We start from the raw sequence: 16,043 nt of genomic DNA, 5'->3' as shown, positions 1-16,043 counted from the left end.
GAAATAAACACTATGAACAATAATGGAATTTTGGGAATTCTAAAAGGGAAGTGGAAAATAAATTACTACCTAAAAGACGAATAGTAGTATTATTTAAATATTAACACCACAGTTTCAAAATTATGTAAATTAATAAAAGGCGTCAGGAAGTGTACTATGCTTCTGGAATGATAACACTATTAATAGATCTCATTTCACTTAAAAGCATTTTTAAGCATACAACTAGAATTCTAGGTGTTACTATACATTCTAAATGTTTTAGTACTGTACGAGGCGAATATTCTTTTTTTTCGAAAATTTCCAAGCAGATCCGACAACAGTAGATGAAAAAAACAACAATTCATTTAAAAAAAAAGAAAAGAGAAAACACAATTATAAATATTAAATGAAAGGAACAATGCATCTGAAGAAAATTGACGACCTTTCGCCTCAATTTACATTAAAATTTTCTTTCACTTTTCGTTTTTTGTTTTTCTAATTTTCTTAATTGGAAATTGTTATTCACTTATAAAACTAGACTGTTCAACATATTGCATGTGATAAAAAAATATCGGATGTCGGTATTAAGATGAAAAATTTCTTTTTTTTGTAAGAAAACATTTTGAACAGCTCAACAAGTCATATATATTATCTCCAAACTAAATTATAAATATTATAAAAATTGTTTCAGTTTATTGCAGGCAAATAGTGAAAGATCTAATATTATTTCCATAAAAGCTGAAGCAAAGACCCGATGTGTTCATGAAGTTTATGAATATCTTGGAACAGATCATATCTACATAATTATTTTCGAGAGTTCAAGCGGATATCGTCCTAGTATACGATACTTTTTTTTTTTTTTTTCACAGATCCAAATCAAATCTACAAATCTTCGCGTGGAAAATTTAATTCTCCTTTAGTTCTGTTGAAAAATTCTTATGCCAACTTAACTGTGCTCAGAATCAACTCTGGCCACTTTTTTCTCATTCTCTAACAAATCTAACTTTCTATTATTACCAATTATCATTTTTAGCACTTTTGGATTACTTTGATCGAAAAACCACCTTCATATTTCGATTTTGAATCCTTAGTACCAAAACTAAAAAAGCAAAAGGCAAAAAAAAAACATTCATTTCAGAAAGCACCCATAATGTAAAATTAAAATTTAATGTACAGACGCTTTGAATTAATCAATTTAATAACAATCTAAAATGTGACCCATAACATCGTTGTTAGCATTACACTTTTATATGATGAAACATTGAAAACAGAAAATGTATGGTTCAGAGAAAGATACTACTACTGCGGAAGGTTACTGACATTGTTTGTTTGAACTGTTGTTAATTGCACTCTACCAAAGCCGTAGATCTTCATGTGCATCATCTGTTTCTCACTTTTACTATGCAAATAGTAAAAAGTATTTTTGATGTGATTATCGACTGTAGAAATAAAAATAAGCTAGGAGTTCAAAATCTCTTGATGAAACGATGACTTTAGAGATGCTTAAAATACAAATATCAAAGAATTGTTTTTGTTCATTAGCAATTCCCCATAAAAAAAATGATCATTTTTGAATGTATAAAGTTTTTTGAATTCGTTCAGGAAATTACAAATGGATAAAAAAAAGATCAGTTATCGTAATGTTCAGCTTTCGGAAGATAAAACGTGCCAGTATTGGATGATTTTAATTAAAACAGAAATTTGCCGAAATTTGGATGAATTTCCTGTAAAAACAACTAGAAAAAATTTTTTTTCGTAACACTTGTTCTTTTATAAAAAATCACGAAAAGAACAAAACAATTAAATAAAGCACTAGGTAATGTGTTAAATCTAGGAAAAATATGAAGTTTAAAAAAAATAAACAAATTTCTAAACAATGTAAGAACCAAGTAAAATTAATACAACAGGAAGTAGTATATGATAGCAAATACTACAGCCAATATCGCAACAAAAACCATCGGATCCATCGTAGTAGAGTCACTAAATTTAAAATATTTCATTAATATTATACTCTCACTGTTTTACTATAACTAAGGGCAATACTGCAGTTGATATGTACAAATTGAATTCAACGAAATCTCTTCTTTTCCATGATAACATTTCATAAATTCCGTTCCTACTGAAACTACCTTTTGTTTTCAGCTTCAATGGTTTCTTTCTCGAATAATTCCTCTCCATCATTTGAATAAGTCATCTTTTCCTCCTGAAGTTAATAACGATAAGGATCTCATAACATGAATATCAATAATTAATCATTCACTTCGGTAAAATCATTAAAAATTTTATCCATTGTCTTGCTTATGAACCAAAATGAATTTAAATGCATTTTTTTTTATATTCAAAAACAAAATTTAAATTTAACGCATGACACACAAAAATTTTATGATTAGGAATTTTGCAAGAATTTCGGTAATAAGCTAAAATAAATGATAGAGAAATCACTTATGGTTTATTTGAAAAAAAGGAAAAAAAATTTGAAAAGTATTTTTTTACATCTACTATTTCGGCAACCAAATATTTATCCTTCATAAGTCGGGCATCTGTAGAATGTCCGATATCTTCATACTGTTCAGTAGCATCATGACCAGCCAACTTCAGCAAAACTTCACTACCACCCGGATGCTGAAATTATCGCAATAATCTGCGATGACAATGCTGTGGAATATGGTAGAGCAGTAACAAGATAGTAGATAATTTGTATGTACATATGAAGGAAGATGATGCGCAAAAGCAGTAAAACTACTGGAAGCAAGCTTGCCTGATCCAGAAATGTGGTCAGGTCATAAACTTGGTTCTCGATGCACATCCATACACTACTATTAGTGTTGTGTTCTGCCACTTGCGCCCGTGTTACTCTTTGCAAATCAGCCATTTTGCCTATAAAAAGAGCCATTTTTAAATATGTAAAATTTTGAGAACTCCACCATCTTCACTACCGTAAATTTCGGTTTTTTTTTATTCATCATCATCAACAAAATCTAACAAAATTAAATTAATTTTAAAACAACAGAAGATTTATATTTGCAAAAATTGCGCTGCAAACATCAAATAAAAAAAAACAAATTTGTTTGTAAAAAATAAAAAGAAAAAAGAAATCTGTTCAGTCTTGATACAATCAAAACTAAACACTGGTCTCATCTGAATTAATTAAAATATGAAATTCAAAATCTGAGTAAATTAATTGAAGAATGATTTCTAACAATGATATTAATAGTGAACATTTTATAATATTTTCAGTGTTCATCGAGGTGTTTCTTTAATTTAAAAAATGAATTTCAGAGTTCACTTTACTTCAGAAAATTGCAGTGAAACCAAAGTTACCATAGTGATATGAGGAAAGTGACATATATCTTCCCAGCATGAATAATTGAAGTAATCGAAAGCATTCATTCAGTTGCATTATATAATGTCAATATTATTCATAGATTAATGACATTAAATGTCAGATTTTTTTCCAAAAAACAAGAAAAAAAAAAAACCAGAAAAAAGTTGGGAAGAAGACAGAAAACATGTGCAGAAATGCCGAAAACTAGACAACGGTACTGTGACATGAAGGGTGAAAATAGGAACGACAAAACAATGTCACTAAATGAGCATCACATTGCATAATACACTTTCTTAGCAAAAAAGGACAGTTCCAAGTAACCGGAAAGAGAGAGAGAGTAAAACGGAAAGAATGAGAGAGTATTTGTAATCTTGATGAAGGACGATATTATCTATATTAGGGAGAACTAGGAAAACATGTAATGTAATTACTTCATCAAGCTACGCACAGTAAATATGTATGTCTGTGTCATCGTAATATAAAAAAAGAAAGTTATTAAAAATCTTTTAAAAATATGGAATATTCAGAGAATCAATATCGAAAATTTACAGTATATGAAACATTACATTCATATCTGTGCGCACCTGAATGATTCCGGAATAACTACTAATAATAGTCGATCGTAAACTGATTAAATATATTGACACTGATATTTCGTGATACAATTGATATTATTGTGATAAGAATGGCATAATCAAATATGACTTTAATCTTCATTTTCTGTATATAATAGTGTCCACTAATTAAATATTTAATAAATATTTAATTTTTAATGCTTAATAAAGATGAGTGCAGAACCATAGCTTACATTTCAGCGTATTTGAAAAAAGTGCTTGTCGCTTTTGCATAAAAATGGGTGAGTGAACCAAGTATATTTTATTTGCATCTAATTTCATTACAATTTTAAAACTTATTTACTGAATTGAGAAACAGTAAAAAGTTTGATTCAAAAATCGTTTAGAATATTTTATCACCGATTTCAATCAAAAATGCAAAAACAAAACTAAACTAATATGGAGAGAAGGAGAGAAAGAGAGAGAGAAAGGAGAGGAGAGAAAGGAGAAAGTTAATGAATAAATTTGATAATTTTTTTCCTTCTCAAATTGTCCACCAAACAATTTTTCATTATTTATTGACTACTTTTTCCCCAATCCAACACAGCAAATTACATTTTAAACAAAAAAAAAAAAAAACGATTTACGGAGTTATCACCCCAACAAAGACCTTTAAGTCACATGAGTTAAATTTAATAAGCGCAATCGTCCTCGTCACCTTTATGACCTCACAAAGCAACTTTTTGTTGTCATCAACGATGATCTAAGCACTTTTAAAATTAGCACTGATGCACTTTTCCTCATCAATAATTTGAATCAGAAATAGCATAAAGTTTTAGAAATTAGTTCTTATCACAGTTTTCCATCGTTAATAAAGAAGATATATAGAGGGAGAGAGAGAAAGAGAAAGCGAGAGAAGTAGGGGAAAGAGGTAAATAGAAAAGGTTTTGATAATAAGTCGATAAGGCAATCATCAGTTCACTGCTCGCACATATCTGACTTCAAAATGCAGCATTGATGAAAGAGTTAAGCGATTAGGACTGAAACCTTCGAAGGAAGTTCGTCTTTCGGTGCCTGTCCAATCCGAAAGGTAATAATTTAACTGGTAACTCATGCCACTTTCGATGATAACAAACACTCGCAATATGTTACCGAACTATATCCCATTACTCGTAAAATATTGACACTATGCATTCGTGCATTTCTATATAACATACATGCATGTCCGTACGTGTGTATGCACGTGTGTGCGTGTGTGTACGAATGTTGCCTCTAAATCAGCTACAAACGTTCCTTCGACGGCCTGAGAAAAGTAGAGTGCTGCAACAGGTCAAAGAGTGTGTGATGATGACATGGGACGATGGATTTTCCAGTTATGGTTGCAAAATAAGGGTGGGAGTAGGTTGAGCTTCCGGGTTGTCCTTATTCTCATCACAGCGTTGTTAATGCTGTCTCTTTCACGTGTCACTCTGTCACTTCACGTCCTCACGTGGTTTTATTGGCATTGCTTCAGTTCTTTGGTTATATTGTATGTATATGTGTTGAAAGATTAAATCTGTAAATTTCAGATTAGAATTCGATGTAGTATATGGAAAATCTTTTATAACTCAATTAAAATTAAGTGAGAAACTTTGTTACACTGATGTATTGCCCTGCTGAAGGCACCAAGCATTTTATTCATTAATATAAAAAGTTGAATGACTATTATTTCAGGATATGGCTTCAGATTTTGGTAATCCGTTGAAAAAATTCAAGTTGGTATTCCTGGGTGAACAGAGTGGTAAGTATTGGATGTCATTCTTTCTCCCCTTTTACATTTCTGCAACTGCTCTTGTTTTTCTACTTTTAATATGCAACTCATTGCTGTGTAGCTGCATTACATTGTAAATCATTTCAGTTGGAAAAACATCACTGATAACACGATTTATGTATGACAGTTTCGATAACACGTATCAAGCTACTATAGGAATCGATTTCTTAAGCAAAACTATGTATCTCGAAGATAGAACGGTACATACTTTGAAAACTCTCGAAGTTTCTTCGCGAAATACTATGTTCATATATCATTATCAACATGCATTTTTTAAAGATGTCCATGTTTCTTAGTCACAGATGCAAAATGATTGTGGGGGAGGACGTAATATGTATGATTGATATATTCTTTCTTTTCTGGGAAACCTAATTCATAGCGAATCCTATCCAGTTTAGAGCAAAAGTCTTGCCGGCTTAACATGTCATACGACTGTCACGAAAGCATAAATTGTGATGCATCAATATATTTCAAATTGTGACTATCATGCATTAGATTTGGTTAATATTTGACATTTTTTTATTCGTTTTACGTGTGAGTTTTGACGGACAAGCTTGATATCGTAATGTTGGCCAATGAAAAGAAATTTTTTATGTAATTAGGTCATCTTTAATATTTATTGCTCAACATTTTTAGTGGTGTACTGAAGCACAAATCTGATTAAAAAGATTGCATACTTTAAAATGATCATCTTTGTTTGTCGTGAAAGATTTCTTATGCACGAGCAGTCCATTTCATTCTCTTGCTTGCTTGCATAATCTTTTGTACCCGACAGTAATGGGTAAAAAAGACTATAAGTATTATATAAATTGTTTTGACAAAAATTAATAATAAAAATTAGAACATGATGTTACAGTAATAATAGCATTTTTACTCCAGGTTCGGTTACAACTTTGGGATACGGCAGGTCAGGAACGTTTTCGATCCTTGATTCCATCTTATATCCGTGATTCGACTGTTGCTGTCGTCGTATATGACATCACAAGTTGGTTTTGCAATTTCTAGTATTTTGACTGTCTTGAGAATAAGTATCTATTCATGACAGTCATGAACTACTACTACTATTTGCCGTATGAGATACAATCATCAGCTTTAGCCTAGTTTACCACGGTATTTTCTGCAGCGTATTTTACACATATCTTTCAATAATGTGTAATTTACGAATGAGTGTCGTTATATTTGGGATGGCATTTTTGTAGATTCTGGAAATATTTTTCGTAGAAAAGATTAACCCCTAAGTTGAAAGTGAGTGCCATATTTTTATTTTCAAACTTTTATATACAAAGTATTTTTATCCCGATTTTTTTACCACTGAATTATTCCATTATATTTTCATTTTCAAAAGTTTTCATTTTTTTTTTTTTTTTTTTTTTTTTTTGGCAGTTCTTTTATTCTTTCTACTTTTTCTTGATTTTCTTCGACGATTAGCATATTTAAATGAGGTTGTTTGTTTCGTTTTCTAATTAGATTTCTTCTTTTTTTTAAACATTGCATTTCTTTCTTTTAACCTCTTTTTTGCTTCCGTCAGCTTTGCTGCATGTTTTTTAAGTGCATTACTTGTGTTACCCAGTTCTGTCGGTGTAGACATCTTTAGAACAGATTTAACTTTTTTTGATCGACTTTGTTTTGCATCTTTTTGAAATGTCTTCTTGGGTTTTTTTTGGCATTTTGTTTCACGGTGGCTTTGTGACTTCACTTTTCGAGTCCAGCGCATTCTTTTGGAATTTTTTTGAACTGTTCCCTCAACTCTCATATCTCTCACATGATGTTGAGAGCGGTCATTTTCTGCATACGATGTTTTTTCTAGATTTTTGTAAAGCAGAATTGGATCCTTTCCTGTAAGATTTTAACTTCAATATGCTCATGGAATGATTGCACGTATAGCTAATAAAAGACGAGAGAAAACAGTAGTAGCGATGTTCTCTAAAGTATACACAGTGGTGTTATGTTGATATATAAACGGTAACGTCCCTAAAATATTTGGAAAAATATTCACTGGGTACCTGAATTAGCATTCTTTATTCGGAAAAAATTGAAAGCGCTTTTACTCCAATGACCAACTTTCGTCAGCGCTGTCTCACCAAATCCCTTTATTTTTTTACCAGTGTTATCCGTATGTTCGATGAAGATTTGTTCGCTTTCAACTTTGTTTGGTGATGTGACATATGTATCTTTATGAGTTGGATCTGGTACGATGTTATGTTGTAATATTAACTGTTGTTGTTCCTTTGGCGATGTTTCGAGTTTATCAGATGTTGAACCTGTTTGACTGGAATTGATTCCATATGCTCCGTCATAGCTATTTTTAGTCGTGATTTCTTTGCTGAAATATAAAAAATTTTCGTCAGCGTTTTTTTTTTTTTTTTTTAAAGTAATGGTACTTGATGTATGTGTTTCTGAAACCGCTGGTAAATCATTCGTACTTGATGTGTTGAAAATTGAAATCACTTTTTATATTTATATTCTTTAATGCATTAATCTTTTTGTTGTTCTTTTTTTCCACTTTCAGATTTGTTTTCTAAAAAGAAAAAAAAAAAAAAAATGGATGCTTGCTGTTAAAGTTTCAGATTTTTGCAAAGCAGAAACATTTAAATAGAAATTTTCACAACTCTTTTTAAGGAACATTTTTTGTAATGTAAGATTTTTAGTTAATTCAGAAACTTTCTGCACTCATTTATACTCTCCCCAGTCTGGATCATTCAATGCAAAGCGTAGTTTGGTTGGTTTATTTACAGCGTGTAATGTTCGACTGGTCTTTTACTGCTTGTCAATTTTTTCGTTTAACTTGTCTTTTTTTCAACTTGTCATACCTACAATGAATTTTTAATGAGTGTTTCGGACTGAATTATTGTTTCAAACGCTGCTGCACGTGCTTCCATCTCAGCTCGTGTATTAATACAAGTTTTGATTTTTCCATCGAAATTTTTATCGAAAACAGAATTCAGCATGTCTCTTCTTTTATCACCTTCTTTCTTCATTTCTCTCTATAATTGTTTCTTTAAATATGGAATTATTCCTTCGTTTTGGTTTGAAGGAATTAGGTCACTTGAAAGGTCTTTTAGATTCTTTAATTTGGATGATTTAATCTCGACTTTTTGTTCAGAAACTCGGGACTTTCTTTTCAATCCGTTGTTCAGTTTTGTGGTTATAGGATAATTAAGTTTTTTTTTTGGATCATTTTTGAAATGGAAGTAAGAGTTCAGGAATTCCAGTATGAAAGAAGGAAATGTTTTTTGGAATACCAAAAAATTGTTCATAGCTTCAATCTCGTTGACAGCTTCATTTCGTTCAGTTGTATTGCTACTTGTTTGAATATTTGGTAACCATCCTGATATGTCTGTCGTTACGGGATGTGAATAGTTGCTCTGCTGCCGTTTTTTCAAAGTAATCTGAGACGATATCTGAAGTTTTTCCAACCTTTTTTTTGACGTGTCGTTCAGCATAATGAAAATCTAAAGAATGAGAAAACCGAGAAATTTTTCCGTTAAATAGTAGGAGTGGTTAGTATTTCATCCTAAAAAATTTTTTGATACAAAATTTTTATTTCTGTATGAACTAAGAAGACTGGAAAAGTCTCAGTCTAAGTAAGTCAAAGTTGTAGTATGCAAATTGGAAATGAAATAAAGTTTAGTTGTAATGGATTTACTTCTGCAGATGCAAATTCGTTCCACCAAACATCAAAGTGGATTGATGATGTACGTACTGAAAGAGGAAGTGATGTAATCATTATGCTCGTGGGGAACAAAACTGATCTGGCAGACAAACGGTGACTTTAGTTTCGAAATGTCGATTCAAATGAATTTTAAATGTTTTTTCTTTGTGCATTGCAGATTAATTTCAAAATTAGACACTTAATACAGCAATGTGAAATTCAAGAAAACATTGAGCGAAGAAACCTCCAACAATGCACTAATGCTCTTTGTTAGGATTTTTGCTGATGATCATAGAAAATATGATCGTATTAGCATTTATTGTCTTATAAGTGAATGTAATATTCTTATGAGTCCATTTTGAATCAATATTTGCAAATATTTTGTATTCATTCAAGATGATTAAAAGTTGCTGAATCCTAAAATAAAATTTAAAAAATGGTTCAAAGGTTCCAGGCAAGTGTCTACTGAGGAAGGTGAGCGTAAAGCGAAGGAATTGAATGTTATGTTTATTGAGACATCGGCTAAAGCTGGATATAATGTGAAGCAGGTAACTGGATCTTGAATATGAATTGCAATTGATACACTTGAGGTATATATTTTAGTAAATTATTTTATTTTTTAGCTTTTCCGACGTATTGCTGGAGCGTTGCCAGGCATTGAAGCCGATCAAAGAGATAAACATGACAGTATGTTTTTTAATTTATTCTCCCATCCTCCAGGAAATTCATTCTTCATTTTTTCCCGTAATTGTAGTTCATTTTAAAACTTTATGCTTTTCTTTCCATCATTTCTGAAATTGATAGAAAAAATATGAAAACTTAATACTAAATGCTTTCGATTCTGTTTAATTCATTTACGTATTTCATCATTGTTAGGTCCTAAAGATACATTTGGTACAAGGTGTCAACAAAGAAGCTTTTTTTTTTTTGAATGAAATTAACTTATTTGCTGTGGAGTAGACCATTAATTAAGTAAATACTGCTTTAGAAGCTATCAGATAATGGTGTTACAACAATACAATATAGTACTATTAATGATATATATGCCACTAATGAGATGATCTGTAAGGGTAATACAGTTGATGTGGAGCTATTGCATGTTTTCTGTTTGTAGTGCAGGAAGTGAAGTTAAGCGATGCGCCTATTCGACAGGTTCAAATGCAAGAAAGCGGTTGTTGGTGTTAACGCCGTCATTGTTGTTTTAGTACCAAAAAATATCAACCAGGATATCATCGCCATAAAACATTATTCCGTTTTTGGTATATCTGCATGCATTTCTCGCTGCGCGCTATATCAAAATGATATTTATTACGATTACTGTTACCATTTTTATTTAAATTAAAGTTCTTTTTGCCTTCTTGTGATCATATTGAAATTTGAGTCACTATCCTGCTTTTATCGGTTCAAATAACTTTTTAGCTTTTATGGAAAAAGTTCAACATGTGCGCTTTATATGCATGCTTATTTATGTTAATGATGAAGAAACTGTTTGGTATTATAGCATTTGAAGAATTGAAGAAATTAAATTTAATTGCTTAAATTCGCAAAATATTTCGCTTCGTACGCATTCTTGTCGACACTGAGTATATTCGTTTCAATGCATTTTAATCTGTATTGCTATTTATTTGCTAAAGTTTGTATAATTTTAATGGCTTAAATTGCATGGCAAGTTTAGTCCTTAGTTTCAGTTTAATGAATTCTCTTTTACTTCAAGCAGAATTTCAGACATCAATTTCTAGCGAAGGCCGTTTTTTCATCAGCATGTGTTGTCTTGTTTATTGTTATTCTTTAATTTCTTCCTTTTTTTCTTGGGTATTTCAATAATGGTATCATACGAATTGTCATAGCTCTGCAGCAACTTCTACATTCCTAAATCTTTGTATTTTTGGCGTTTAAATTTTGAATTGGAACAAGTATGGTGATTAGTAGGATGCTGCTCACTAGAGAACATATTCAAGCAAGATGAGATATTCGAAAATCTTCAATTTAAAATATGTCGCCATCGTTGGTAGCTCAGTACTTTAAATATGTCGTTTGTATTACTATGTTGCTTATAAGAATTCTAAGTAATAATTGCGGTGAATATATTACAGCCATTATGCTGTAATGATTAGTAAATGTTTCATATCCGTTCACTTTTTCAAAAAAATTTTCCAGGTTTTTCAATTTTCACTTCGAAATATTTCTGAAATATTTCTTCGTTTACTAACATTTCTTTTTGGTATTTTCAACTAAGATAGTAAAACACCTAATAGAGGTTTTTGGTTCCAACTAATCCTAACAAATGTCCTAGTTTTTTATAGTGTGTGGAAAAAAAAAAAAAAAAAAAAAAAAAAAAAACGTAGTTTTGTTGCATATGTGAAGATTTAGTTTTGTAACAAAGTATCTTGTAGAAAAGTCGACTGAAGACTATATGATGAATTCTGTTTTTTGATGTCTAATCTTTCTGATATAATTTTCGAATTCTGCACGAAGCTTGGATAATTGTTTGACATGTTTAACGTTAGGTGACTATAATGATGTTGAATACATTAAGGTTAAAAAGTCGAGATGACGAATTGCAGGAACACAACCTCACCCTTTAATTTTATGCACATGATATTATAGATCCAGTGATTGAAATTGGTCCTATTAAACCAAGAAAGATAGAAACAGAAGAAGGTTCATGCTGGTGCTAGTGCTTTGGTTGTCATTATCTCGAATTCCTGGCTCTGCTAAGACACTGTCAGTTTCAATATGAAGTGAAGTATTTGAAAAACGGTTTTACACTTCCTCGTTATTTTCTATGTTTCCGTTTCGCTTGGATAGGTTATTGGTATTTTCATATGTGTAATAATCTTCTGACCTAAATCTCATTTTGTCTTTTCCAAGTTTTTAGTGGGCACTTGCGAACAGTAAAATGACTATGTGATTAGAATATTGACTTAAGTGAAAATTGAGTTCCTAATTATTCCTAATTAATATTTCAAGAAAAAGAAAAATTAAAATCGTATTTCTAATACAGTGGAGTCTGTAGCATATTTTTATTTTGCTCGTCCATTTGCAGTATCTCTGAAGTGGCATTTTGTCCGTTCTGTTTCCCTGTTATCCATCATTTAATCCATATTCTAGATCAGATGTTTGCACCATTTTCCTTTGTCTGTAATACGTGTATTCAATAATGGGCTGTTTGCTGTGACTTTTTTTTACTTACATGCTTGCTCGCTTATTATCTTCATCTCGTTTTTTTCTGGTGGATAGTTAAAGTTATACCAGCACTTAGATTATGTATTTCGTAAATATAGCTTTCTCATATGAAATATCGGAATTATACTGAGGACATTACACATCGACATTATCCGACGTCTTAATTCATTGCAAACATTTCGACTTCATATATGAAAAATTCGATCTAACATAAAGGTAAATTCAGACAAGCTCTAAATCAGAATTTATGAAAAGAGATAATGCTATATTAAAAGAGGCATGTCTTCACTTAACTACTAGTAAAGGTTTTCTAGAAATGAAAAAACGGAAATTATCCACCCAATGCAATGAATACTGCGGGAAAAACCTGATAGAGATCCTTATTGAGAAAAGCAATCGCTTTCTGTATTAAAGACTGTAAATCTGTCGTAAGAAAAAGCGATAAAACATTATGAAAGAAAAGACAGAAGAAAGAAGTAGGGCTGTGAACTTTCCGCATTCACTTCCGAAAGAAATGAATTATATGAGATATGATATGAACAGATCAATGACAAGTGTGATAAAAATTTGGAAACTTGGGAAGTATTGGTAATGAAACAATTATAACTGTAGCTTAAACAAATTATGCAATATCTGGAGAGACAAATGCTCTTCATATTTATATAAAAGTAAGAAACGTAGCGAAGATTTTGTTAACGATATGAAAAAGTTGTCTCAAACATAATACCTATTGAAATCAAGAATTTTAGAAACTCATGCAACAAAGAAACACGTCTTGATTATTTAAACTGGTTGATTAACGTGACCAGATTTGATTTAACGGAATTCAATCACCAGTTGCATAAGTACGTGTCCATTCTTGTGCTGTGCGTATCGCATCACTTTCATTATTCTTCCACTGTTCTGCAACATCAGTTGCCAATGGATCGTCTGGATTTGGCGCTGATAGCAATGCCTGGATTGAAAGCAGAACAGTACGTATTTGAAGCGCCGGTGACCACTTATCCTTTAGGATATCCAAACATATTCGTCCCAGTTTGTCAATATTTGGGTGGTAAATTTTAGTCATAAATCGAACTTTCGGCGCAGCCATCGGATATTCTTCAGGTAAGAAAAGTTCCAACTTAAATACACCTCCAGCAAATGGACTACCTTCAGGACCAGCAATAATAACATGAAAATAACGAGCATTACTTTCATCCGGTACTGCCGAAATCCCAGGTACTGGATCATTCATTAGACGTTGTGTTTCTTTTGTAATGCGCCTTGGCAGGGCACTCGCCATTCTGCAATTTATTACCTGTAAAAGGAAAATCGTCCTACTGTACTTTGCTCTCTAATGAAACAAAAAACCATACCAGGATACATCTAATCTTTTTTTTTTTTTTTTTTTGAAGCATTATATGAACTAATTCCTCAGTAAATTAAAAATAACATTATGCAATAAGCAGGTTGGTAATCAAACTCAAGTGATAACAGGAAATATTTTTGACACAAGAAATTCCTTCAAAAAATTAAGAAAAAAGTGATGTGAATGAGTCATACAAATAGGTTCAAATAGGTTTACTGCCAACAACTAGCAAGAACAATATACTCATAAGAAATTAGTAACCGTTTACTATAACTCTGAGGTGAATCATTCCCATATCTATATATTTTAGTGAATGAAAAGATGCATTTAGTATTCACTGTAAAGATGATATACTTTTTACGAGTTCTACTGTGACACAGCATTACAACAAACTTTTATTTCCACATATTATTGAAAACAAAAATCAATTTTTACAAACTGTAGGGGTATACAGTGAATCCCTATAAGCTCTAAAACCGTGAAAAGTAATGCTCACGGACGCAAAACCTTCACCCTATGTACGATTCGTTGGATACAACTGACAGATACTTTGACAATATTTAGTTTACAATATTCTCATAACTTTACAAAAGCTAACCAAATATCATTCCAAAAAATGTGACAGATTTTTGCGCCAATCAACAACATAGTAATCCAAAACAGCACAGCAAGAATTGTATCAGAAAGAGGAAGCAGAATTCAACAAATTATTAAAAGTAGCTGCAGTGTATGTTTTCTGTCCATCACATAGTTAAATCAGTAGTGTACATAAAATTTATATTTCGTTCTTTCACGACCACTTCGTTCATAGAAAAGTGAGAAAACTCTCTTCCCATTGTATAACCTGTGAAGGAATTACTTTTGCATTTTAATATAAAAAAAGTGCGAGTAAAACATTTAAACCGAGTATAAATTATTCACTCTCCAGTCCTCCATAGTCTTTTGAAAACCGCCAGATATATTATATATAATGGAGTTATTTCATTTATTCGCTAGTGCACTTATCATCAGTATTCCAAAAGAAAGGATGAGGTAAATTCTAGAGGACGATCACTGAGCAGCGACTTGAAATAAATAATAAAGACATGATCTGCTAAATTGAGAATACAAAACTCTGTTAATTTCAGTAAAAACTTTGGATTTTAATCCAATTATTGATAAGCCTTAAAATCTACAAGGAAGGAAATATGCAACTGACAATTAAAGATCTAATAAAAAAAAAAAGTGCAGCTGCTGACATTAGGGCAAAATCACCTGTTTTGTTCTAAAATAGGGATTGTAACAAATAAAGTTTTAATCCACTGTGTAATCAAGCTTTTTCACTGAAGATTAAAAAACATCGTAAACAGTTAAATTCACTTTATAATAGAAGAGATCAATGAAAAAGCGTTATATATTTTCCTTTGAATTACTAGTAAAGTAAAGCCCTGAGAGTCCAAAGAAGTTCTTCATTTTAAATCGCATCTCAATGGATAAGTTATCCATTGTTATCCAAGTACATTATATATTCGCTTATGAAAATATGAATGTGTCAGAGCAATCTCGGTTTTTCCGAGATGAAATTAAAACTTCTACAGAGAACTAACATGGAAATTCCACGAAGAAAATTCCTGCATTCACAATTTTTTGAAAATATTACAAACTGAAGTTCTGCAGTTTTTCTTCATTACTCTGAAACTGATGTTATGCCTTCAGAAAATGAAGAACGACAGAGGAGAAGAAAATAAAATTGTATTTTTGAAAAAACAAAACAAACAAATAATTTCAAAAGATCGAAGATTAAAAGATAAGTAAGTAGGCAAAGAGCATAACTGAGCACTAAATGTGCAATTTCTGGTTAAGACAAAATATTTGGCAACAAATAATTAATATCTGACCAAATGATAGAGCAACTTTCAAAAAATCTGAGGACTGGCTACTGAGATAAAGGAAAGTAAACATTAATTTCAAAGAAAATAAAAAGGGAAAAAAAAAAAACCTTCTATGACTCAAAAACCTATATCCTTCTTGCTGTTGCGTCTTTAGCAAAATGATGACTTTTGAACAATTCCCCAATTTTATCGAGAAGAAAAAACAAATTTGGTAAGATCATGCGAAACTAACCGCTGTTATTTGTTCACTTGCGGAAAGCAAATTACTGCTCAGCTGTTTGCGTTTCAACTGCTAACCCCTAGCCTGGTTAGTTA

The 16,043-nt window shown here is 31.4% G+C and overlaps 4 protein-coding genes across 4 annotated transcripts; 1 reads left to right on the top strand and 3 right to left on the bottom strand.

Annotated features, from left to right (window-relative positions):
* Positions 1 to 2,104: 2,104 nt before the first annotated feature.
* Bma-cytb-5.1 (Uncharacterized protein) lies at positions 2,105 to 2,851 on the bottom strand (the record flags this gene model as incomplete). Its single annotated transcript, XM_001897831.1, has 3 exons — positions 2,105 to 2,182; positions 2,473 to 2,601; positions 2,723 to 2,851. 3 exons carry the CDS (start codon positions 2,849 to 2,851, stop codon positions 2,105 to 2,107), a joined length of 336 nt encoding a protein of 111 aa, XP_001897866.1.
* A 2,723-nt stretch (positions 2,852 to 5,574) lies between these two features.
* Positions 5,575 to 10,505, top strand: Bma-rab-6.2 (Uncharacterized protein; the record flags this gene model as incomplete). The annotated part of the gene is made up of 7 exons (XM_001897828.2): positions 5,575 to 5,638; positions 5,756 to 5,868; positions 6,548 to 6,653; positions 9,323 to 9,434; positions 9,775 to 9,868; positions 9,944 to 10,007; positions 10,435 to 10,505. 7 exons carry the CDS (start codon positions 5,575 to 5,577, stop codon positions 10,503 to 10,505), a joined length of 624 nt encoding a protein of 207 aa, XP_001897863.2.
* Bm9500 (Uncharacterized protein) lies at positions 7,128 to 9,111 on the bottom strand (the record flags this gene model as incomplete). The annotated part of the gene is made up of 4 exons (XM_043075102.1): positions 7,128 to 7,504; positions 7,672 to 7,991; positions 8,483 to 8,652; positions 8,911 to 9,111. 4 exons carry the CDS (start codon positions 9,109 to 9,111, stop codon positions 7,128 to 7,130), a joined length of 1,068 nt encoding a protein of 355 aa, XP_042931036.1.
* Positions 10,506 to 13,332: 2,827 nt separating the features above from the next.
* Positions 13,333 to 14,240, bottom strand: Bma-ubc-13.1 (Uncharacterized protein; the record flags this gene model as incomplete). The annotated part of the gene is made up of 2 exons (XM_001897827.2): positions 13,333 to 13,792; positions 14,212 to 14,240. The coding sequence occupies 2 exons, from the start codon at positions 14,238 to 14,240 to the stop codon at positions 13,333 to 13,335; spliced, it is 489 nt and encodes a 162-aa protein (XP_001897862.2).
* Positions 14,241 to 16,043: the final 1,803 nt, after the last annotated feature.

Source organism: Brugia malayi (genome assembly GCF_000002995.4).
Source record: "Brugia malayi strain FR3 genome assembly, contig: Bm_v4_ChrX_scaffold_001, whole genome shotgun sequence".
NCBI classification, from domain to species: domain Eukaryota; kingdom Metazoa; phylum Nematoda; class Chromadorea; order Rhabditida; family Onchocercidae; genus Brugia; species Brugia malayi.
This window is presented reverse-complemented; position numbering and strand designations above follow the sequence as displayed.